General features: G+C 51.5%; 2 protein-coding genes across 6 annotated transcripts; both read right to left on the bottom strand.

The window, feature by feature from the left end:
- Positions 1-20,654, bottom strand: SEPT4 (septin 4). 5 transcript variants are annotated; one of them, XM_011953683.1, is made up of 13 exons: positions 20,502-20,654; positions 18,954-19,050; positions 6,239-6,535; positions 5,791-5,884; positions 5,267-5,353; positions 4,650-4,773; positions 1,552-1,686; positions 1,321-1,438; positions 1,130-1,231; positions 840-936; positions 584-746; positions 329-428; positions 1-74 (listed from the first exon to the last, which is right to left on the bottom strand). In XM_011953683.1, exons 1-13 carry the CDS (start codon positions 20,507-20,509, stop codon positions 15-17), a joined length of 1,482 nt encoding a protein of 493 aa, XP_011809073.1. In that variant the 5' UTR covers positions 20,510-20,654; the 3' UTR covers positions 1-14. The 5 variants fall into 5 exon arrangements, with proteins under 5 accessions (XP_011809073.1, XP_011809075.1, XP_011809076.1 ...); XM_011953685.1 differs by lacking the exon at positions 18,954-19,050 and having other exon boundaries at positions 20,502-20,648; XM_011953686.1 differs by lacking the exons at positions 18,954-19,050; positions 20,502-20,654 and adding an exon at positions 11,543-11,675.
- A 973-nt stretch (positions 20,655-21,627) lies between these two features.
- LOC105520096 (chromosome unknown open reading frame, human C17orf47) lies at positions 21,628-24,203 on the bottom strand. The gene is made up of 2 exons (XM_011953688.1): positions 22,458-24,203; positions 21,628-21,800 (listed from the first exon to the last, which is right to left on the bottom strand). The coding sequence occupies exons 1-2, from the start codon at positions 24,016-24,018 to the stop codon at positions 21,649-21,651; spliced, it is 1,713 nt and encodes a 570-aa protein (XP_011809078.1). The 5' UTR covers positions 24,019-24,203; the 3' UTR covers positions 21,628-21,648.
- Positions 24,204-24,958: the final 755 nt, after the last annotated feature.

Here is a 24,958-nt window from a genome sequence, read left to right as displayed (position 1 = left end):
GGGCTGAAAGCCAGTTAATAGGTCTCCTTCATCTGTTTTTGTATTTTGTGTAGCATCTCCTGCATCCGCCGCAGCTGGAATAGGCACAGGCATCAAAATGCGGCCTTCTGAAGAGTCCTTTAGTGTTGGGGAAGTGCCCCAAATTTCTAATCCCTTAAGCCAGAACCTTGGTAGCCGTGAGGTGTGATGGAGACTCTGGACAGAACCACCTATTGACCTATCCAGGACCCAAATATGCACCAGAGCCAGGGATATTTCTATTACCAAACAAAGAGATACCAGCATTGGTGATCAAACAGGGAACCTCCCCTACCCATACTGCTCTCACCTCCTCATCTTTCTCTCGGATAAGCTTCTCAGTTTCTGGATCTGTCCCTGGTGGGACAGCAGGGATGGGGAAGTCGGTACCACTCTCTCGAGTCAGTTTGCTAAGGGGAGAAAAGGGTTGATAAGGCTAGGAGGACCCCATCACCCACTTAGATTGAGCCCAGGACCTATAGAAGAACAAAAGCAGGGCTTGGTCTCACGCAAGGCTAGGCTTGGGATCTCCCCCTGCCAGCTTTGTCCTGGCTTCTGGTCATACTTGCGATTGCGTTCCTTGACCGCCAGGCGGGTCATGCTCTGGATGCACTGTGCCCGGTAGTTCTCATAATGTGTCTCCCGCGTCACATCCTTCAGGTCCTGCATGTGGGTACGTACCAGCATTGTCCTCAGCTTCACAAAGTCGCAGTGCCCTGGGTTTTCCACTGCATAGCAAGGCTAGGGGTCAGCCAGAGGCATAGGTAGGGGAGAGCCACAGAGGGCAAGGAGATACCCTGGTTACAGGCTCAGTGCTTTACCTTCCACGATGCCCCAGGGGTAGAGTCGACCCCGAACTCGCCGCCCTCTGGCCTCTACTACAGTGTTGCTGCCAATTACTGCAAATGGGATGCTTTCCTGGAAGAGGTTAGGGGTGCCTGTCAGCACCCTCTGTTCTCACCTCTTTCTTTCCACCTGTATTGCCATCGTCTCTGCTTCACTCTAGGAAGCCAGGGTCCTTTCCACCCTGATAGCCTGAATATAGAATTCTACTTCCTTTTTCTACCCGGAAGAAACAAGATGGGAAGGGGATGCCCTAGAGTGGCCCCACCTTTAGGGCTTGGTCCTGCAATTTGAAGTCCTCATCCTCGTCAGAGTCACAGTCTGGGAACTGATAGATCTTGATTCCAAAATGCTCAATCTCCTCCCGGATCTGATAAACAAATGAGGGGCCCACAGTTCTGGGTACCACATCCTTTCTAGAAGCCCACCTGATCCCCTCCCACCACCAGCTTCCCTCACTTTGCGTTTCTTTCGGTCTACTTCTGGAGGTGTCAGTGTGTCTGCCTTAGCCAGGATAGGCACGATGTTGACCCGCCGATGCAGGGCCTTCATGAATTCGACGTCCAATGGCCGGAGCCTGGGGAACAGGAATCTGTGACCACCTGCTAGTCGCAGCCCTGCCCCTGGTGCTCTTGGCCTGTTCCCTTGACAGCACCCAGTGGTGCCAGGAGCCTCAGGCTTGGACCATACCCGTGGCCGAAGGGTGAGATGAAGTACAGGCAGCAGTGCACCCTGTTGTCTTGGATGTTCTTTCGGTTCAGGCCACTCTCATCTCGGAAATACTGCTCAAACTGCTGATCAATGTATTCTGCCACAGGCTTCCAGCTGGGGCAGGGACAGACAAGCAGAGAAACTGTGAGAGTAGGAGCCACCTAGTGAGCTCTGGGACTACAGAGAAGTAGTAGCCCACTCTCTGAGCAGTGTTTTTAAGACATTGTTATTCCCTGGCTTACTTTACTAAATCTTTAGGGAAATTCCTGAATGGGATGGGGTGTATCTCACATGTCCTGATACAAAATTAGACTGAGTACTCAGGCAAGTTTAATAAATACTAGCTTGATGAGAGGGAAAGGGCCTAGGTGATCAAACAAAGCAGTAAGAATAGGCTGGGCATGGTGGCTCACCCCTATAATCCCAGCACTTTGGGAGGCTGAGGCGGGTGGATCACTTAAGATCAGGAGTTTGAGACCACTCTGACCAACATGGTGAAACCCTGTCTCCACTAAAAATACAAAAATTAGCTGGGCGTGGTGATGTGCACCTGTAGTCCCAGCTACTCGGGAGTCTGAGGCAGGAGAATTGCTTGAACCCAGCAGGCGGAGGTTGCAGTGAGCCAAGATCATACCACTCCAGCCTGGGCGATGGAGCCAGACTGTCTCAAAAAAAAAAAAAAAGGAATAGCAAGGTGGCTGCAGGCAAATACCAACTGGAAGCCAGGGAAACTCTAATTCAGGTTTCCAGTGTAACCTCAGAACCTCTTTGCTCATGTGTTTCTACCCTTTCCTCCACCTCTCCAAACCCACTCCATCCTTCCAGGCCCTAAGAACCATCTCTTCCACGAAGACTCCTTTTACTATACCAATACACACTGCTCTCCCCTGGTCTTCACTACAGAGCAAAACAAATAAATAAATAAATTTCCCCCAAGAACCTCAATTTTCATATCCTTTGCTCTTCTATTATCTTGTTTAATCTTCACTGCCCTGACAGGTCGACATTATGCATTATGATCATCATCACTATCATTTCATACATGAAGAAACTAGATGCAGAGCAGCTAACAGATTTGCTCCAGGCCAGGTGTGGTAGTTCACGCCTGTAATCCTAACACTTTAGGAGGCCAAGGTAGGTGGATCACTTGAGCCCAGGAGTTCAAGACCAGACTGGGCAACATAGTGAGACCCCCATCTCTACAAAAAATACAAAAAAGTTAGCTGGGTGTGGTGGCATACACCTGTAGTTCCAGCTATTTGGGAGGTTGAGGTGGGAGGATAACCTGAGCCCAGGGAGCCCCGGGAGGCGGGTGATCAGCCCACTGCACTCCAGCCTGGGTAACAGAGTGAGAACCTGTCTCAAAAAAAAAAAAAAAAAAAAAAGAAAGAAAGAAAGGAGGAAGGAGAGGGAAAGGAAAGGGAAAGGAAAAGGACTTTCTGTAGGTCATTTAGCTAGTAAATTCTCTACCCACCTGAGCCCCTACAGCTCAGTGCACTTGCCATTACACCTTGCCTGACCCATTTACTATTTAAGTTGCTGTCTGATTGAAACATGTTAGAGAACTGCCCCCACCTCCCCTGCTTCCCTGTTGCCACTTGACTATAAGCGTCTCAGGGATAGGAATCATTCATGCTTGTTCTGAATCCCTTAAAATGTCCAGCACAGGCTGGACATCTAGTATGTGCTAAATACATTCTAGCTGATTTGATGCTCTGCTGTTGCCATGTTGAAATTCTTAAAAATTTTGAAAAATGGGCCCTCCATTTTCATTTGCACTGGGCCCAACAAATTATGTTGCTGGTCCTACAATTATCATTGTTAAAATCCCTGAGTATGCTGTAAATAGCCCTTTACACTTTTCAGAGTGCATGCATCATGTTGGGTGATGTTCAGATCAATTGGAGAGGTGGTAAGTGCTGGTATATTTTAATTAAATAAATGTCTGACAAAATGAGTATATATGGAGGTGCACTTTAAACTGTGAGGTGCCTGGCAAATGAAATTATTAGTATTATGGAAGGTAAGAGACAGTAGGTAAACTGATTGAAGGAGATCATTTGCTTACGATCATGAAGTTACTAAATGCCAATCAAGATTTGAACTCTCTGTCTAGCGCTCTTAGCACCTCCTGCCTAACTTCTTCATCAAAGCTACCACCTTTTCTCCTGTCAATCTCATCCATTCCCCTCTTCATCTGCTCACTTAGGTCTGACCATTACCTAAGCTGGAGGTAATGGTCAGACTTACTGACCATTAGCTGGAGGGAGGTCCCTCAAGCTTGAATGATAGGGGGTTGTGGTAAAGCCAACTTTTCTTTCTGCAGGTAGCCTAGAGGGTGCCTGGAGTTTAAACAAAGTTCCACCATTTTTCCCCTTTGCCTGTTCTTCCTCACCTTTACCCTCCCTCCATGCATGCCCAGCCCTTCAATAAGATTTGTTTGTAACACCTAAAATGTTGCTAGTGAAAGGAAAAAGGGTGACAGTTTATTGGGCAACTACTATGTAATCAAACTCTGTGCTACATGTTTTCACACTGCCCATGTGTTTGCTTTCTGAGGCTCTTCTCATCTTTTTTCTTTTTTTTTGGAAGGTTCCGCTCGGTCTTCCAGGCTAGAGTGCAGTGGTGCAATTACGGCTCACTGCAGCCTCGACCTCCTGAGCTCAAGTGATTCTTCTGCCTCAGCCTCCCCAGTCACTGAGACTACAGGCCTATGCCACCATGCCCAGCTAATTTTTAAAACTTTTTGTAGAGATGGGGTCTCACTATGTTGCCCAGGCTGGCCTTGAACTCCTGGCCTCAAGTGATCCTTCTGCCTCAGCCTCTTCTTTCTTATGTCCCTACCCCATTATAGAATCATAGGGCAGAATTGGAAGGAACATTAAAAATAATCTATTCCAATCCTTTCCCTCTTACTTTATAAAGGAGAAGATGGCTGTCCAGTAAGGGAAGTCACATGCTCAATGTCATAGACAGCTTCCTCCTGATAAGTATGGATATATCTGGGCCTACATGTGTACCTGTGTATGGAGAAGGGTGGCTCAGGGGCAGCTGGGATTGCACTTAGTCAGACATACCACTCTGTGTTATTGACTGCATCCCCAAAACCTGGTGTGTCCACAATGGTGAGCCGCAGCCTCACACCCTTCTCTTCTATGTCCACTGCATGCTTAGTGATCTCCACAGTTTGCACGATCCGCTCTGGAGAAGGGGGAAACTGAGGCCAGGGCAAGGGCAGGGACCTGCCCAGTCAGGATGAACTGCCCACCCCAACCAGCCTCGTTGCCCAGACTGCCTCATCCACACTGCCCCCTCCTCCACCCCCAAGCTGCCTGGGGGACTGTTCTCTGGGAACCAGCAAGGAGTACATTTCCCAACACAGGAAATGCCGGTGGCTGTTGGCTCTGGCCCCAGCCTCTCCTCTGCTCCCGGTTTTTTTCTTGGATTCCTGGAATCCTTGGGGGTCAGAGACTCATTCAGAGAGCAAGACTCTGGTCCCTGCCCTGCTTCAGCACCCAAATCTTTAGGGAGCTGGCTGGTGGGCTGCCAGGCAGATAGGCCTATGGAGAGCTGCTGTCAGTCTCTCTAGGAAGCCATGGTTTCCTGCATGTCGGGGAGAGCCCCATCCCCCAGACTCTAGAGTGAGTTTAATTTCCCAAGGCAAGTCTGCCTGATTGTTGTCTCCTTTCCTTACCTTCAGCACCAAGGAGTTTCCGGTCCCGGTACAGATCAGTGAGGAAGAGGCTATTGACAAGTGTGGATTTGCCCAGGCCAGACTCTCCTGAGAGGAGAGAGGACAGAGGCACCAAATCAGAAGGTAAGATCTATGGCCAAAAAGCAACTCCACTGGATCAAGGTTCAGGGGGAACTGCTTTCTTATCTAATCGGAACTAGACTAACCAAACTATAGCATTTTAGAGCTGGGAGGAAGCACAGAGATTGGCTTGGGGGAGCAAGAGATTGCCCAAGGTCACACACAAAGAGGCAAATGCTAGGGAACTGTTGGTCAGATGCTCTTGGCAACCAATTCGTACCCCCACCCCCACCCACCCTACACACATACACTTTCACAGACCAATGACTCCTGGCTTTTTTGCAAAACAGTACAGCCACTCGCTGCTTGCTCCCTCCGACCTATACTCCCTTCCCACTCATGGACACACACACCATCCCCACCTGAAACACACCCTGCCCAACTCAGCCCTGCCCCTTTTCTACCTGCCACCATGAGGGTAAAGTCAAAGCCTTTCTTCACGGACTTTCGGTGGACTTGGTTGGGGAGGGTTGCAAAGCCGACATACTCCTTGTCATCCTAGTAGACAGGAAGGCAGAATGCATCAGCGTGAGAAGCCAAAGGGGCCCCGGCACCCAGTGCTGATCTTCTCTCCCTTTCAGGCCTTTGCTCCAGCCTTTAAGAAGCAGTGCCAGACTTCTGTGGGTTCCCATCTGAGGCCACCAGCTGGGCCTCCTGCCGTTGCTGAAACTGCTAATTTCCAGTGCCCTTGGGGGCAGATATCATGGAGATAGGGCTTACACAGGACTGAAAGAGGTCTCAGATACACACACACACACACACACACACACACACACACACACACACTGCCCCCTGCCCCCGATCTTCCTGCAGCAGCCCACTGAAAGGTAAAGGCAGGGCTGGAGGCTCTACCTCAGTGGAATCATAGGGATCAAGCTTGCCCCATGGGCTGCGGGGCCTGGCGGATGGGCTGAGAGGGGCTGGGGCACAGAAGTACTGCTGGTTGTCAGAGGACTGGGGCCACGAAGGGGGTCTGAACTCCAGGTCATCATCATAGAGGTCTGGGGCCTGGGGCCTTGGCTCCGGGACTTGGGGCCTGGATGCCCAGGTCTTAGCCTCTGGTGGGTGGCAGCTCTCATTTCCTGAGAAATCCTTCACGAACTTGCTCAGTTCTCCATCATCCGTGTTGTCTTCCAGGAAACGCTTGATCTGGTGGAAGCGAGGTGGTTGGAATAGATGGGTGGTGCCAGGAAGGGAGCCAGAAGGGAAGGATGAGGAAGGAGACAGAAGACAAGAGAAGGCAAGAGGGAAAGGGAAAGCACTTGTGGTTAGAAGAGAAAGAAACTGCAGCCAAGCCAGAGGAAGCTCACCACCCCTCCCTCACCTGCTCACAAGTCTCCCCAATCCAAAATGCCAGGCAGGGCCCCAGGGTCCAAGAAGAGCCCTGGGCACCCCCAGAGCCCTGGAAACTGCTCTAGGGAACTGAGGAACTCCAGTTCTGGTCTCCTTCTCAGCAGCATGTTTTTTGGGGCTGCCTTTCCTGGGGTTCTGGCCTAGCCAGGGACTGTCTCAGGCCAGGAAGTAAGGCTGGACTGATTAAGATAGAGCAGACAGAGGCATTAAACCCAGAAGGAGAGTACAGTGCATCAGAATGGGGCAGGGACATGAGGAAAGTAGACAGGGGAGAAGAAAGCTGCCTGCATCAGGCAGGTCAACCAGCGAGGGGTTCTGTACCTCCTGTCACTACTGGTCAGTGAGCTGGGGGATTGGGGTACAGATTCTACTGCCGGTGCTCAATTCCCAGGGTTCACAGACCAGCGCTCAGTATAGCTGATCCTACCCCTTACTCCAGACACTGAGCCACACCCAAATCTGACCCTGGGCCCTGGAAGAGAAGAGTAAACCTGCCAGTGGATGCTGACTGTGGGTGGAAGGCAGCTGGGAGAGACCAGGTGAGGGAGGATGGAAGAGCCCGGGGAAGGCTGAAGGACGGCTGGGCCTCCAGAGCTTCTGATAGCCCCCAACTGTGAGGGACATATAAGGGGAAGCACCCTCAGTTGTCTCCTTACCCCCTCTGCCCAGAGCCAGCAGTACAGGAGAGGGCCTGGCCTAAACCATGACCCACAGGGAGCGGAAGGCAGAGAATGGATTGACTGCTCTGTAGAAGCCTGTTCTACCCCATCCCCAGTTCAGAAGAGGGACTGTTTCCCCCAACTCTCATTGTCAGCTCTAGACCCTAAAGATTCTCCTCTTCTTTGGGGGTCAGCCTCCTTTGTGGGGTGCCTGGCAGTGCTGGGCTCAGCTCTGCCTCACAATACCCACGTGCCACCCTCAGACAATGAACAAGGGCCGGCTGCAGAGGCTGACTCATTCTCTGGGGATTAGCCAAGCCAGTGGGGACTACCCCAGACCACTGTGGAGTCCCAGCTAGAGTGGGGGGGATAAGATGGCCACAGTCTTCCTGCAAAGGGAAGAATTGAGGGAGGCAGATATGCATACTGCCAGGTGTATGCCAGAGGGAAGAGGTTGGGATAGGGAGGTTAGAGGGAAGAGTCTGCTAGGAGCTACTGCCAGGCTGTTGCCTCTCAAGTCTTCACACCTGCTTATAGCCATAGTCTCCAGCGCTTGCTTGGACAGAGGGGAGGAAAAGAGGCCCCTCAGCCCAAAACTGGAACCAGCAGGTGGAGGCTGAGTGACCAGAAGAGGCTATCCTGAGGCAAGCCTAACCCAAGGCTTTTCTCACCCATGATATTTGTGAGGTCCAGTGGCGACCATACATCCCATTCTATGCCTGTTGTCCTGGCATCATGATTAATTGTGCCCTTTCACTCTCAAAGTGTCCCAGCTTGGACAATTAATTACATGGCAACAGAGAAGGGGTGGGACTGGGGGGCAGCAGGACTTGTTGTCTGGCAGCTAGTAAGTCTGGGGAATTCCAGGAAATCCTGCCTCTCTGCACAGATCCACAATGACCCAGCAGTTGGTGTGCGGGTCAGGACAAGGGTGGGACAGAGAAAGCTGTGCTTCACCTGGTTTCCCAGGGGCACTGAGTGAAGGGGCAGGGAAGGGAGAAAGGAAGGCCCTAATGAAGATCCCTAGCCCCTACAATCTTCCAGCAGAACCTCCAGGAACCCAGCACCATCCTCATCTCTGCCAGCCCTGGCTGCTCATCCGCATGGAGGGGGCCACAGGGGCTCTAGACAAGGAGTCAGGACACCAGGGTCCCCGCCTTCTGCCTGTCCATGCCCACTCCTAGCTCTGCCAGTGACCAAATCATTTTCTGACTTTCAGCCCCAATCCCAGCCAAGGCAGGGGGAAGACAGGTCATGTCCACCCATCTCCCAGAGCAGCACCTTACCCCAGCTTCAGTCCTGTCCTCAGGGACAGAATTCCCTTGCCATCCCAGTGAATGGTCCATGTCCCACGCTTCAGACTCCCTGTCAGCAAGCTCTAGGTCTAATTTTATCTCCCAGGCAAAGTTCCTCACACACAGAAACAGTCTTGTTTTGATGCTCTTGTTGTCTGGCTTCCTGGCTTGCTCCTTTCCCTTTCTCTTTGACCTCCTTCTGTCTCTGGCAGGGGCCAAAAAAGCCTGTGGAATGTCCTTCCCCACCCCTCTTCTCCTCCCCTTCCCTTGGCTCCCACCCTCCAAGGACAGCTCAGCTGCAGCAGGATCACTTGGTTCCTCTGCAGTCCCCTCCTCCTCTGATTGGCTGCCCCATGACGCCTGCCTGCTGCCTACCCTGGTGGGCACAGCACCAACCTCCCAATGTCCGTTTGCAGCACAGGCTTTTGATCCATTTGATCTCTCCTGTTAACCCCCAAGGACACTGTGGTCTGCCTGAGGACTATGAGCTGTCCCCAAGTGACCTGGCCCATCAGCACATGAGGACAGCCACCCAGGATACCCATTCCCAAAGGAATTGAATCCCCCAATCTCTCTCTTTCATCTTAACTTTAAGCAGTGCTGGAGTAGGATGAGATGTCCTATACTTCCCCATATAGGTTTTCATGGGAATGGTCCCACACTTCTTCCCAAGTGTTCGTTTTTTTTTTTTTTCTCCCAGTGGGGAACGTCACTGTCTTCAGAAATATGCTCCTAGATTTCCCTGCAGGGAGCACCAGCCACAGAGGGTACTTTGCTCCAGGGACTCTCCTTACCCTACACCTGACCTCTGACTCATAGCAACCTGTATAGATTCCATCACTCCATGACTTCCATAGCATCAACAAGGGAGCTGTTAGCACTTGGTCTCTAAGAAGCACAGGTTCAACGCAATGGGGAGGCTGGAAGCCCAGAAGCTTCAGAGCTGCCATTTAGGTGGGAGATAAATTAAGGGGCCTGGTTGGAAGTGTATACTCAACTAGGATTCAGGGGGCCACTGTTTCTGGTTGGGTGGAAACATCTTTTGTGAGTCTGGATAGTGTCTTAATTTGAGGACCTTACTGTTCAGTTGTGAATGGCCCTTCTTGCCTCCCAGGGAGGCCGGGGAGAGAAAGCACTCCCAAATGATACATTCCTTAAACTGCTTTGAACCTGAGAAGGGAAGGTGCATCCCAAGTCACAGGATGGTCATTAATGTTGGCCTGTTTTTCTTTTCACATGTAAATTTAAACCCCCTGGGGCATCTGGGTTGGGGAGGTCTCCCCCACTGACTCCCAAAGCAGCTGGGACACTGACCTCCTTTGACAAAGAGACCCTCATAGAGGAGTCTGGTCTGAACCAGTCAGCCTAAGAACTTGGCTGGCTTGAGGGCAGGGGCCTGAGGATGGGGACTTTGGTGGTGGTGGTTGGGGTTGCGGGGGAGGGGGGTGTCTTTAATTAGAGAAGAACAGGGTGGCCTCAGACAAGCTGAAAGCATCAAGACCTCAGCTGAACTGAACCTAGTGTGTGGCAGAAAAAGCCCCTCTAGCCCCTGCTGGACTTGGCACTGGGGATAATCAGTGCTTCCCTAGGCTTCTATCCCTAGAACAATCAGTCCATCCATCCCCCATGTGGGGAGAAGTGGGGGACAGGAGTAAGGACAGGCCTCTCCCAGGAACCCCCCTTTGGAGAAGGTCACAGGGTCACCAACACTTCCTGGCCAAGGCTTGGGCCTCTGCCTGGACACAGCTTGAGAGACAAGAGCCCAAAAGATTGGCCCTACCAGACCTGAAAGCTTCTGATCCCAGGGGGCCCAGGGAGTTCTCTTCTGGAGGCTGCCCACAGCCAACATCCTGCCCCATAGGCTGGTCAGGGATCCCCCGCTGCTGTAAAGAGTTCGTGTTCCTCAATGCAGAGGGCAAAGGCTGTGGGGCTTCCAGACAGGGAGGAGAGGACGGTGTGTGGCCTGGAGGTCCTGACATCCTTATGTCATTTGTGGCAGGCTCTAGCAACAATGTCAGGAGAAGAGATGACATCTTCAGAGCCAAGCATCAAAACTTCCTACCTGGCCACCTCCAAGGAGGCTGGCTGGGGTTACTGTTTCTCTTTCCACTACAGGCAGGTGGCAGGGATGGGTGCCCCCACCCCCACACACTGCAGAGGGACCTGGCTGGTGGGGAGGGAGAGGGTAGATGCAGCAGGAGGAAGCTTTCCCATGGTTCCTGTCCCCGGGGGCAGAAGGATATAGCTAATCCCACCGGGCAGGATGGTGGACTGGGCCTCTCTCTCTCAGAGGTCCCTTTGAGAAAGGCCCAGGGACTGCCCCTTGTCAGGCTGAGGCAAGGAGGGGCCAAGCGTCTCACCATCCCTCCTGGGGAGGCAGGCAGTGTTTGTGGGCCTCCTCTGTGTTTTCCAAATGAAGTTGGTACTGGCCCCTGTGCCCAGGGTAGGTGGGTGAGGAGGGGTTACTCAGGTAAAAGCTGACCCAGGCGAGGATGGGGACCTTCACCTCCGCTCATCACTGATGCGCCTTCCCCACCCCAACATGCGCGTCTCCACCAGCGGGCACCTCCCTCAGCACGGATCCACCCCTTCATCCTAGACCGCAGGCATTATCCAGGGGTCGGGGCCCACTCCGTGGCTGCTCAGAGGGAAAAACTTGGGAGCAACGACGCACCGCCGCCCGACAGCAGTGCCAGCCTGTGCCCGCGGCAGGCGACGGCACCTCCTACCCTGCACAGCCGCGGCTGCGGCGCCGCGGGTCCCTTTGGAGCCGCCCGGGAGCGACCCGCCCTGCGCACCCCGGCCCTGACCCGCGCCCGCCCGCCCTCCTGCCTGCCTGCCTGCCTTACCATGGCTGCAGCCCGGGCGGGGCCGGCTCCGCCTGGACAGCGCCCGAGCGACCCGCGGCGGAGCTGCGCGCCGACCTCGCAGCACCGCGGTCCCCCTCCCGCCTACCCGAGTGCGGACAGCTGGGGGAGGGGCCCGGCGGCGGGGGCGGAGCGAGTCGTCCCCGGGGCGGGGCGTGTACCTCAGCTGCTAGGGGTGCCGGCGCGAGCCGGGTCGGGGTGCCCACCTTAGGGCCGGCCTCGCAGCCCGCGACTCCCGGAGGCGCAGAGCATAGGGTCACCCAGGACAGAGCGGGGAGCCTCAGCTCCTCGTCCCCGGGCAGCACAGGACAGCTGGCTCTTTTTTACTCAGCTCCAGAAGCACCGCGGGGGCTTGAGCCAGTTCCCAAAGAAAAAACGAACACCCCACCTGGCATCACCAGAAGAAGACGCCTTTGGAAGGGAGGGGGAGTCGCTCCATGAGTTAGAGAGAAACCGTTAGTTAGCGCACGGATTCAGCAAGGTTTTCACAAAGTGAAGCCAGCTGATGCCCAAGTTACTGATCATCACACCTCCTAAAGGGGAATGTCGGATATTCTCCACCTCCACCCGAGCTGTGAAGGGGCAGGTTAGAGACAGGTTCCCTTCGTGCAGTACCGCAGATTACAGATTAAAGAGGATTTGCTGCAGGGATCATCTGCTGGAAGAATGGAAGGGAGAGGCTGAGTGGCTTTAACAGCGCGGTGGAGCCTTGCCTGTGGCTGAGAGGCCAACCCAGGCGTGACCCAGGCCCAGCGGGGCCACTCTTCCTCCCACAAGCAGGTGAGATGCTGAGGGGACAGATGCCCCTGAAGCTTTAGAGGCATTAGAGGCTCAGAAGGGTCAGAGCAGCAGCTAGGGGAAGGCAGATGCTTGGTGAGTGGGGTGTTGGTGAGGGATTCCCTGAGCTAAGTAGGGTCTGAGCTGGTCAGGCTCCTGTGGAAGTTTTCAGAAGCATGTCCCTTCCTGACCCCCAAGACCCCTCTCTCAATGGCAGGCTGACTGGCTTCTGCCTGAATACATGCTGGACAAAACAGACACCCACAAGCACAGCCCTCTCTGTTGGTAGAAGTGCCGGAGGCCTGCCTGCTGTATTTCAGTCTGATCTGTGAACCAGTAGCAGTGGTCAGGACCAGTTAGAACTCAGCCAGAGGAGGGAAGAGGGCCTGGGGCAGCAGGTAAGATCAAGCTGAGAAAAACAATGGGGCTGCTACTGGAGCTGTTATTGGCTGTTTGGCACTGGTGGACTGGAAGATGGCAGGGTGTTCACGAGCCAGCAGGTTGAGGAGAAACCTTCCTAGCTGGGTGGGCTTGCCTCACCCGTCAGTCTCAGTTTCCATACCTGAAAATGAGGGGATTAAACTAGATGATTTCTAAGCTTCCTTGCAGCTCTAGCCTTCTAAAAGTAGATGCAGTGGGGGAAGGAGGATATGCTGTATGCTACTATAGGCCTTGGAGGAAGATAAGAGAACAAGGCAGCAGCAGGAGGTGCTAGAGAAAGGTTGGCCATGCAGTGATTCAGGAGAGGGCCCAGGATCTGAGAAAAGGGGGAGGATGTATAGAATGGGGGCAGCAGCTTGGCTCCCCTGAAAGGGAACCTCTAAAGGTAAAGAGAGGCTCCTGAAAAAGGCCTGGGGTAGATCAGAGGATCCGAAGCTGTACTCAGGAAAACAAAGACATAAAGAGAGAAACCAATGGCAGTTGGAAGTCTGCAGAAGCAGCAGCTGCTGCTACCATCAGCCCCAAATGTCAAGCTTGGGCTATACAAACCCCCACTGTTCAAAGCCCTGGGCCTCCAGTACTCATGTATGCACTCTAAGAATACCTCTTACATGCTTCCAGAGTCCTGTAGCCTGGGGTGAGGAGAAAGCCTACATCAGGGAAGATAGGACCCAGCAGAAACCTTTACTTTCCTCTATTATAACATGCCCCTTCCCCTGGTCTCAGCTGAATTCCAAGTGTGGACACAGACACATCTCAAAAGGCAACCCAGCCAGCTCATCCTCAACTGTGGCTGGAATCCCAGTTCTTCTCTGGCACCTGCTGCCCAGGCTCCAAAGGGCCCTGTGTGTCCTGAGGAAGGTTGGTACCAGCTTGCCTTGAGGACAGTGAGGCCCCAAGCAAGTCCTGGGACCACGGAACTTAGCTCTAAGCCAAGAATATTGGGGTCTAATCTCTTTCTAATCACTGTACCACAGGCCTAACATGAGGCATGCTGGATGAAATAAAAGCTGAAGACTGACTTTCAGCCATCCCCCCTGCACAAGCCCTGCATGCTAACCTACCACAGCATTTGGAGGACTCTGAGAGAACTTGGCCTGGCCACAAGTCCTATGCTAACTTGGCTATCTCACTGCCTGAAAGTCCCTTGCCCTCTTTGGGCCTCTGTTTCCCCCACTGAAAGAGAAGACTGGACTTCTCCCAACTCTAGCTCTTACATTCTGTGTGAGGGAGTCAGGGTCTAATCCAGCAGCCCTTGCATGAGTCACTGGCAATTTACCGACTGCTCTTCCTCATCTCCAGCCAGCAGGTGGCCTGGCCAACTCTGCTTCAGCATGGCTCAGCTCTTGGAGTGCTGGCTCTCCCTCAAAATTTAATATCCCACCAAGCATTGATGGCCTTGACTAGAGTACAACTCCCCAGGCACTGCTAGGGCACGGTATCTGAGCCAAGTGTCTAGGGGATTGTCTAGCTGGGAAACTCAGCTCAGTCACCATAGCTCTAGCCTGCTGTCCTGGGCTCCATTGCTTAGGTCAGGCCAACATGGTATGTCCTGGCCCCCTCCACTAGGTCTTTCCTGCCTACCCATAGATGCAGGTTGTGTGGCACAGGACCTAAGCAAGGAGGCTGCATGTGGGCCATCCCAGGGCCCAGGTTCAAAGCTGATAATAAATAGCAATTACCACAGGAAATCAGGATTTCAGATCTGCATGACTAGCAATGGCCACTTCTGCCTCTCAGTAGCTAAGTTTCCCGAAAGTGGTGCAAGAACTAATCATACATCCCTTCCCCAGTGAGATATATGAGTCACTGATGATACAGTCAGAGAGCCCTCGGACCAAAGGCTATCACTGGGTTGTGTCTTTCAAGGAAACCTCAGCAAGTCTGTCCAACAAGGTCTGTGGTGGACAAAGGCAATAAACCAAAATACATTAAGCCCAAATCTTCCCCCAGCTGCTGCCACGTTTCCCGTGATCCTGGAGGCAGGCATAAGGTGTGGGTGGCAAGGCTGGGGAACACTGTGTTTCCTGGCACCTGCCGAATGACTGCAAAGAGGGGCAGTTCTGGAGCTGGTGGGGTGCTAGAAGCCAGACAGTCCTTCTGACACCCTCCGTGAGCAGGGCAGGACCATAGGAGCTCAGGGTTGGAAAGGACTTACAAACCTCCTAATGTGACTACTCACCGGATGTCTGAAGGCTCCCCTGCCTTCCCCAGGCTCTGCTCAAATACCTACCTCCAACAGCCAAAAACTCACTGATTCTAAACAACTGCCCTTCAACCTTTGGGCAGCCAAGTTACCAAAGTCTTCACTATACTGTGCCAATATCTGTCTCTCCCTGGCTTTTACCCTCCATATGCCTACATGCTGGAAGCTTTGCTGACTCATTTCATTGGACTTTGCTTTGTCCTTTGATGTCCATACCCTTTCAAGTGACCCAGCTGTATACTTTTCTCTACCAAATTAACCACAAGCTCCTCAAGGGCAGGGAGTATGTCTTCTCTTTTAACCTCTGCTCACTTCAAATCAGCACACATGTGATGTGATGTTTGTCTGGGTGTCCAGGCCTCTGCCCCCAGGAGATGGCTGATCAATATGGATTGACTAAAAGGACTCATTGATTAGTTTTCCATTCTGATTTTAGAGCCCAGACAAGCCTTGAGGCTCTGGGCTTCATTGACCCTTCGCTTGCCCTTCATCCTGGCTGCTCACAAGCTCACACCCACTTCCCAGCCTCATGGTTCACATGCAAAGACACAGATGTTACTCCCACTAAAACCTTTTCCTTCACAATTCTTGATATCTAAAGGTGCTGCTGAAATGTTGAGAAGTATTTTCCAGGGAGACGTGGCTATAGAAGAAGGGTTTCTTTTTTTTTTTTTTTTTGAGACGGAGTCTCGCTCTGCCGCCCAGGCTGGAGTGCAGTGGCCGGATCTCAGCTCACTGCAAGCTCCGCCTCCCGGGTTTATGCCATTCTCCTGCCTCAGCCTCCCGAGTAGCTGGGACTACAGGCGTCCGCCACGTTGCCCGGCTAGTTTTTTGTATTTTTTAGTAGAGACGGGGTTTCACCATGTTAGCCACGATGGTCTCGATCTCCTGACCTCGTGATCCGCCCGTCTCGGCCTCCCAAAGTGCTGGGATTACAGGCTTGAGCCACCGCGCCCGGCCAGAAGAAGGGTTTCTATACCATATAGTTGACTCCCTGGGACAGACTGCTCCTTAAAATGCTTCCAGCTTTGATGAACAAACTCTGAGCCTCAGTTTCTTCATCTGTGAAATAGGGAGAATAAATCCACTCATAGGTTACTATGAAAACCCACTAAATGCACTTAACGTGATCACTAAATGAATGGTAGCTATTATCTCCACTAATAAGAAAATTATCAACATCAAACCAGTAACTGTCAACTGTGACTATTTCAAATGCCTTCCCTCCAAAGGATTTGGAGTGTGCATATGTAATAGGTGTAGAGAGATGGGAGGACAGAGAATACCAGAGTAATGCCTTAAATTAAAGTGACATTGGAATGACCAAGCCACCACCATCTGTGGAGTCAGCTTCTCCAGCTAGACACCATCTCTAGAAAGCTAGTGCTTGGTCTCAGACCTACCGACCCAAATTCCCAGAAACAGCCACTGTGGAGACCACTGGAACTAGATGGCTTTGCCGGCAGTGGGTGTGCCAAGGAAGCGACACCCACAGTGTCAGCCTGAGCTTCCCTCAGGAACTGCCTCACATTCTGTCCCCCTCCTCCAGGCTTCATTCAGCCCTCAAGGTGCAGCTGTCTCCTGCTGCTCCCCTAACAGCAGCTGAGCCAAAGGCAGCTGAGCAGAGGAGGGTGAGGGGACATGGCCATTTCTGCTTCTCAGGACAGCCTGCCTCTGGCTGAGCACCTGTCAGGGTGGCTCCTCGGTTACAGATTTACTTCCTCACCCGAGTATGCACCCTGGCCTGTGAAGCCAAGCTCCCTACTCTACCCAGGCCCACTGTTTCTGTTACTTGGAAAATCCACCATTTCAAACAGCACCAAACTACTCTGCAGAAAGATGTGATGTTGGAGATTGGTTCCAGTCACCACACAGCTTCTGAAAATACACCAAAAAGTCCACGATGGATGTGGCAGATTCTTCCCTATGTGGGATTATTCTGGGCAAAACAAAGAACTAAGGGAGTCTGGCCTCAGCTCTGCTATCAAGTTGGAGAGAAAAGCATCGTATTTTCCTGCCCCCATTTTATAGGCAGAGGGAGTAACCTGCCCATGTATCACTGTGAAGCCAGGACATTGTCCCCTCATTCTGTGCTTCCAGGCAGAGTGCACCACAGCTTGTACTAGGTGACCAACTGTCCCGGTCTGCCCAGGACTGAGGGGGTTCTTGAGACATGGGACTTTCAGTGCTAAAACCAGCAAAGTCCCAGGCAAACCCTGATGAGCTGGTCAACTTAGCCTGTCTCCAAATTAGCAAGTTTTAGCCAGAGGTCACCAGCCTTCCATCCTGCTCTGGAACTGCCTGCCCATGGTAGCTGGAAATGAACAGAGTGCCATTTGACGGGGTAAGATGCTTGCTTCCTAAGAAGCTGTGCAACAATGGTCAAACTGCTATAAAAATCCTCCCAAAGCCGGGCGTGGGGACTCATGCCTGTAATCTCAGCACTTTGGGAGGCTGAGGCGGGCGGATCACAAAGTCAGGAGTTTGAGACCAGCCTGACCAATTTGGTGAAACCCCATCTCTACTAAAAATACAAAAACTAGCTGGGCGTGGTGGTGGGTGCCTATAATCCCAGCTACTCAGGAGGCTGAGGCAGAAGAATCATTTGAACCCGGGAGGCATGGGTTGCAGTGAGCCGAGATCATGGCACTGCACTCCAGCCTGGGCGACAGAGTGAGACTCCGTCTCAAAAAAAAAAAAGCCTCCCAAGATGCCTTGCCTCATTTTCAGCAGTTCTGCTCCATTCTTTCAACGATTCTCTTTCTTCTCAACTATGAACCTCTACCCGAAGCAAGAGAAATGCCAGGTACAGTGGCTGGTGCCCATAGTCCCAGCTACTCAGGAGGCTGAGGCAGGAGAATCACTTGAGCCCAGGAATTCAAGATTACAATGAGCTATGGATCGCACCACTGCACTCCAGCCTGGGCAACAGAGCACTTTAAAAAAAAGTGAGGGAGGGTTCCTTTCAGATAGCCCATGACCTAGGATTCTGTGAACATCCTCATGAATGTGGAAACTCCCTGAGTTCCTCAAAGGCTTTGGATTTCTCTTTGTAAAGGAAGCCGACCTGAGCAAAATGTCCCTGTGATTCAGAAGCCAACAGGAGGCTAATCATCCTATCCCTCAGGGGTCACATGACATGTCATCCAAAAGACACTGAGTTTTGCCTTAAGTATCAATGAGATGGCCTCCTCTGACTCCTGGCCTATTTTCCAGAGTTGGTTTCTTGCATAATTGATAGAGCAGAGAGTAAACCACCTTGCCCTGTGACAGCCTGAGAAGTCACATTTAAGGATGAGTAGGTCAGATGCCTTGAGGACACAGGATCTTGGGGCTAACACACCCTGTCCACCAAAGGCATTGCAGTCCCTCCCATCAGAACTGCTTTATTTTCAGGAACTCCCCAGGGCTATGTGAGAAGACAGCCCCCAGTGACCCATTAGGGCACCCTGAGGACCTTCCTGTTGAGCTTTTGCTAGTTCTGATCCCAAAAAAACCCCATCAGGAATGCTTCCCTCAGTCCAGCACAAACTCCTCTGGGGAGACTCCAGCCCCTAATGTCCCAATCCAAGGATGAGAAGCATCTGTCCACCCCATTCCTTAGACAAAAGGGCCTTGAAGGGCCATTTGGGAAGGGACTGACACTTACGAGAAAGAGATGGGCTGAATCCGGTGCCATCCCCAGCTGTTCACCCAGAGAAGCTTGTGAAGCTCAACAACAAACATGATGCCTTCCACAAGCCAGGCGTCGTGGCCAGGCCACCAGAGAATCTCTGCCAGGAATGGAATCTGGAACAGACTCTATGGTCAACCATTCCCAGATCAGAGGAATCAGAGGCCTTGGACACCAGCACCACAGCATCTCCATCCTGAAGCTGCATGGGGCCATGCTGGCTGGGGGACAGGCTGGGGAGAGCCTAGCTCTCTCATGCATTAGAGAGCACCTGGCCCACCTCCATGCCATCCTACCTCCAGAATGTCAGAGAAGATCAGCAGCCCAGCTACCTGGGAGCCTTCTCTTCTCGGCTTCTGGGGAGCAGCTCTGTTGCTGAACAGGGCTGGAGAGCTGTAATTATTGAGACAGGATAAGAGCTATTTTAGGAAGGAGCCATCCTGTTGCCAAGGCTTTTGACTTACTAAACTAAAACATGATGCACAGAAAAAGGGGGTGAGGGTGGGGGAGAACAGGGAGGAGCTTGCTCAGTCAAAAACATCAAATCTTGACTGAAGGAAAATATTAACCCCTTCCCAAAGGTACAGATTTGCATCTAGGGGTGAGCAAAAGGCTAGCTAAGATACCACCATCCCTTGGCTTTGGGAAGGAGGGTATAACCTGACCCCCTACCCATATCCCTGTGAACTCCCTCTCTCCTAAGACCCTCCAAGAGCGCTTACTCAGTCTGTTCCATCTATTTTGACAGGTCAGCACCAACTATTTCATATCGTTGTTTAAATGTTTCCTGTTTGTGTTCTATCTCCCCAACCATATCATGGCAAGTTTCTCAAGGCCAAGGAACATGTGTGCTGTGAAACTTCAATGCTTCCCCTAAAAGTGCCTAGTAGAGTGCTAGGCATCTGAATAAAAATTGTTCATTGAAAGAAGGGAGGGAGGAACGAAGGAAAGAAGGAAGGGAGAAAGGGGAGGGAGGGACTTACTGTCTTGCATGGAGATAATCTCTGAAAGTAGCCACTCCCACCTACAGCTGAGCTCAGGGTTGGATAAGAACCCATGGCAGTGGGAGGTGGCAGCCTTGTTTCTGGTCACCTCCCCTTCAGCTGTTCCATTATCTGAGCTTAGGCTGACCCCCACTATGCACTCATTTGTTTTCTATCTGTGGCCAACTGTCCATCCTGAGTCAGCCCATGAATGGAACCCATTAGAGGCCATTGCTAGGCTTTGGGTAATAGAGAAATACGGCAAGTGAAAATAATGGAAGTAGGAAGAGCTTTGACCATCTTATCAAACATGGGCCAAGAATAGCCAAAGTACTTATGGGAACAATGCAGTGAAATCAGGACACTGCCCAAATGAGGACACAGGACTGCTGAGAGCAGAGTCCACCTTGAGTTTTTCCAAGTTGAGGACCCAAATAGTGTGTAACCCAAAAAAGCGACCCCTTTCTAGAATGCCCCAGGCTGAAAAGAGGAGAACCAGGTGGGGACTGATCCAACGGCTACCTAGACAGCCTTCCCACAGAGCACTTGGCAAGATTCATCATCTGCCAAAAGGTCTGTTCTTTCTAGGACTGCAACTAGCTCATACAGTGCTTTTGTGCAAATCCCCCTCTGGGAAGATGCAGCCCCACAGGTGCACAGCTTGGCAAATGGAAAACAGGTTAGATTTCGGCCCCCCACTTACCCCCTCCACCCAGTGCTCTTGTGCAGTGAACAATCTGCTCAACCATAGGGAGCAGCTCTGTCTCCCTCCATGCCTACTCCCATTACAGGACAGGAGATGGATTTGGATTGTGGGGTGGGCCCAGAAGACTGGGAGTAACCTCCCAGGGGCATTCTTACCTCCTCATCTGTCATAACAGAGTAGAAGCCAGGCATTCCCAGGGGGCAGCAAATGGAATTCAGAGAGTGCCAATAGGAGAGGAAAAAGAGAAATTTACTAAAGATGCCCAGTGGACTTGGGCAAACCTGCCCCAATCCCTTCCTAGTGCAAGTGGCCCAAATAACAGCAGCGAGTATTTACTGAATGCTCACTGTTGCCAAGCACCGTGCTAAGTGTTTTTTCGGTAATAGCTTGTAATAATCCTCACAATAACCCTAAGAGGGAGCCATTATTCTCATTAACAGAAGAGGAAACTGATGCTTGGAGAGGTAAAATAACTTACCCAAGGTCACAGTCAGAAAATAGTGGACCCAGGGCCCAAATCCAGTTAGATAACTCGAGTTCGTACTTTACTGTGCCCCTACTCTATAGAGCTTTGCTCCGTCTGAGGAGGACTGCCCTTGTCTGCTCTTTGCTGACCATCACTAGGAGGGCTCATGCTGGTTGGGATTGGATGGCATTCCTAGGGCTCTCTCCTCCCCAGGAACTGCTTTATCCATAGCCCTGGCCTCTGTCATGCTCATAGGGCTGGAGTATATTTTGGGCCACAATGCTCACAGCAAGAGTTCCCTGCTGCCAAGATTTACTCCTTGAGGTCTGGTCCCCACCCTCCCCTGCCCCCAGAGAAGCCAAGAGTATAAAGGGAACGGAGGGTCACAAGGTCTGGGGACACTTCTCTTAAGGATTCTAGAGCTGCAAGACACACTGACAGCCTCAAGGGGGAGGCCCAGACATCTCTGAAGAACCTGCCTGGGCAGCACCAATAAGTACTCCAGGTGGTAGAGTGGGGGCATGAGGAGGGTTCTGAGGAACCAGAGAAACACATGAGAAGAGTCCCCAGCTTGAATTAGGGTGAAGTCAACTCTGAGCAAGACTGTGAAGCACGCGGTTTGCTTTGGTGTATTTTTTTTAAATCACGTGATAGGTGACCAACTAAGCTGAAAAGGCCATGAGGCTTAAATTATTCTCCATTCCAGAAGTAACTTCCTGTTAAAAGGAGACTCTTGAAAATGGAAAAGATTCCAAGCCCCAAAGAAATGACTCTAATGGTGAAATTTTCAGCAAGATGAGAAGTTCCTCTGCTTCTTCAGGTCAAAATCCCAGCGTTTATCTCTTAAACGACCCAACTCTGTAGATACATAGATGCCACTCCTCACCTGTCCTCCCATCCCCCAAGCTCCCACAGTGGACCCATAGGAGGGAAAAGCACAGACCTTTCAGCCACCAGATGACACGACTGCACATTTCCTCAGAGATATCTGAAAGTAACAGAGAGACGGTTGCTTTTCTTCTCTCTGTGTGATGCACATCCCACCCTCCATTACTTGCAGCTCCCTTTCTAGCTCCACATTTCTCCACCCAAAGGTGCCCTCAGCCCTTGGTCCTCTCCAAGAAGCTCCTCCAGCCTAGGACTATATATTATATTCCCATTCTCCCTTTCCCTTTTTTACACCCTCTCTCTGTGCCACTGTGAATGCCTTTCCCCTCCTAGAATCCCAGCTCATCTGCACCCCACCCTCTCCACTTTGTAGCCAGAGTATTTACCTGAGGCCCTTATTCTATTTAACAGCCCTTACCAGCCCTCACCCCAGCTCAGTTCTTCATCCCCACTCAGGAAGCAGCTTTCAACCCTGCAAGCCCTCTCTACTACCTTCAACTGAAAAGGTAAGCAGTGTTGCCTGGAGGAGTCAATGCCTGTCGCCCGGCCCAAGCATCATCATCAATGTCATTAGCTTGGAGCACAGAGAAGCTGGCAGGGAAGGAATGGAGCAATAGGCTCAAGGATAGGACTAGCTTTGGCACTGGCAGGAGAGTAGCCCTTATTCCCAGAATGAAGAGGTGGTCTTTCCTGCCCACCCCAACATCCCATCTCACTAAATTGGGGCTGCACCTGGGCAGTCTGCTTCTTCACATACCTAGGAAGAAAGCACTAAACCTTTGAATGGGTTGTTTGCAGGTGTGCTTGGGGGTCTGTGGCACTTTATCCAGTGGTGCCCAACTTGGAAACTCCTTTGGTGGTGATGGTGGTGATAGGCTTGCCTTCTCTCTCTGGAACTTCAGATCCTCACAGAAAAGGCTAGAGTCTATTTTAAAACCGGACAATAAAGGATCTAGGGAAGGAGAACACTTAAGCTCAAAATCAGGTGTTGTCGGCTGGCTTTGGGGTGTTTCAACTTCAGGATTCAGCAAGGGCCACCATGAGGAGTCAGGTCCATACCTAGGTAAGGACCGAGGAGGCAAGGGCCGAGGGGTCAGTTCCAGTTCTGCATGGATGGAGGGCTTTTGCGAGCATTCTGGATACTTGGGTGTAGGTCCTTGGGACATGTAGGTAGTTTCTGGGGGTTTTGGGGTTTGCTGTTTATAGACGGGCTCTGGAGTGACAAACATGGATGACTTGTGGGAGCCCTCAGACACTGATTGAGCTGTCACACGGTGAGTTGGCTCTACTGACTGTACCCCTGGGGAGATGGTGACCCTGCGGCCAACCTCGTTGTTTCCTCGGATTGGGGCCCTCACGTTGGACTCCACCTGTGATGATACTAAGACCTTTGCGGAGGGCTTGGTTTCAGGATAGACAGAATACTTGTGAAGAGACTCAGGGTCTACCTGTGCAGAAACTCGGTGTACACCATCGGAATCTTTAAGGACAGAGAGTTTGAGCGATGAGTCCAAGTTCATATTCCTATACAAGGCCTTGGGTTTTGAAGGAATTGAACTGTAAGGACCTGTTTCTGATTCTTCTACAGGGACCTTTCTCTGGGCTGTCTGATAGTCTGCAGAGACACAGCTGCTTCTGTGCTCTGGGAGAGAGGGACTCCTTGGAGATCTGATCTTGCCAGCAGTCCTAATCCTTTGGATGGGCTCAGTTTGTACTGCTTCATCCTTTGGGTAAATCAAAATCCTACGGGGAACTCTGACTCCTTGGGGGTTCTGGACCTTGGATGGTGGGTCATCTTGTAAGATTTGTGATTGTAAGTTATCCTTCTGATCTTGAAAACTCAACCGACGAGTAGATTTGGCATCTGGGATTGATGAGGCATGATGGCTGACCTCACGCCCTGACTTGCTCTCACCGCCTCTTCGTGCTGCTTCCTCTCTAGGTGGACTAACATTCCGTAGTCTGCTTGAAGCATGGGAAGCCAGTGTCTGAGTTTGCTGGTTCTTTCTAGGAGGAGAGGAATGGCGGGATGATTCTGTTCTTGGCCCAGTCTCAGTTACCCGAGGAGTGGCTACCGCATAGTGTCCAGGCCCTGACTGGAGAGAGACAGATCGAGGATAGTCTGATGCCGCATGGGGAGTGGTGGGATATGCAGCTTCTGATCTTTGGTGGGAAGCGTTCAGGGAGACTGCAGCACTTCGATGGCTTGAGGCAAGAATGTAACCATGTCCCCGCTGAGGGGATGTGTTAGTAGTAACCTCAGACTCTCTCTGTGCTGAAACTACTACCTTGGCCCCAGGTTTATTTGTCTTGACCATCTGATAGATTGTGCCTTTCTGAGTAGATCCTATATTTTACTGGCTCGCTTGTATTCAGGATCCTAATGATGCCTGAATATTTACCCTGTTTTAAAGCTGCTGTTCTTGGGCTCCCACAAAAGTGGCTGTTGTTCTAAGAGTGTCTCAACTAGTCCCCTTAGCTACCTCTCTGTCTGGTGATGTCATAAAGGAAGGAGTTTCCTTCCTATTAAACATCCTAGTGTATAGTCACAATTCTTTACAGAATCCCAAAGAAGTACCTGAAAGGAATCTGTGGATTTCCCTTTGGAGTTATAACACCAAGCCTTTGGCAAGTTTTTAACAAAACTGGGATTTCCTTGTATATAGAGAAGGCTCCAGACCCTTCTTTACTCTCACCAGATTCTAGAAATTCTCAGGGACTCATCCGGAGAAGGAATCAGCCAGAAGATCCTATGAAGACAAGGTCAAACCAAACACACTGTGTAAGCCCCAGTTTTAATAAGGTACAAAGTACAAAGTTGCCCCAATTTTGTTTGAAACTGTACTGTATACAAGTAAAAAAAAAAAAAAAGAAAAAGAAAAAAGAAAGAGCTTCAGCTTTTTCCAGGTCTCATGGATGGTTTCATTGCTCCTGGGGTAAAAATCCAGGTTGCTCAAATAATAAAATTCTCACATTCTTGGTCCAGGAGAGTTTGGTGTTTTATTAATAAAGGGATTTGCCAGGTGCAGTGGCTCACACCTGTAATCCCAACACTTTTGGGAGGCCGAGGTGGGTGGATCACCTGAGGTCATGAGTCTGAGACGGCCTGACCAACATAGTGAAACCCCATGTCTACTAAAAAATACAAAATAAGTTGGGTGTTGTGGCACATGCCTGTAATCCCAGCTACTTGGGAGGCTGAGGCAGGAGAATCGCTTGAACCCGGGAGGTGGAGGTTGCAGTGAGTTGAGATTGCAC

This window comes from Colobus angolensis, unplaced genomic scaffold (assembly GCF_000951035.1).
Source record: "Colobus angolensis palliatus isolate OR3802 unplaced genomic scaffold, Cang.pa_1.0 Scaffold37, whole genome shotgun sequence".
NCBI lineage: Eukaryota > Metazoa > Chordata > Mammalia > Primates > Cercopithecidae > Colobus > Colobus angolensis.
Note: the sequence above shows the minus strand (reverse complement) of the source record. Positions and strands in the feature narration are given on the sequence as shown.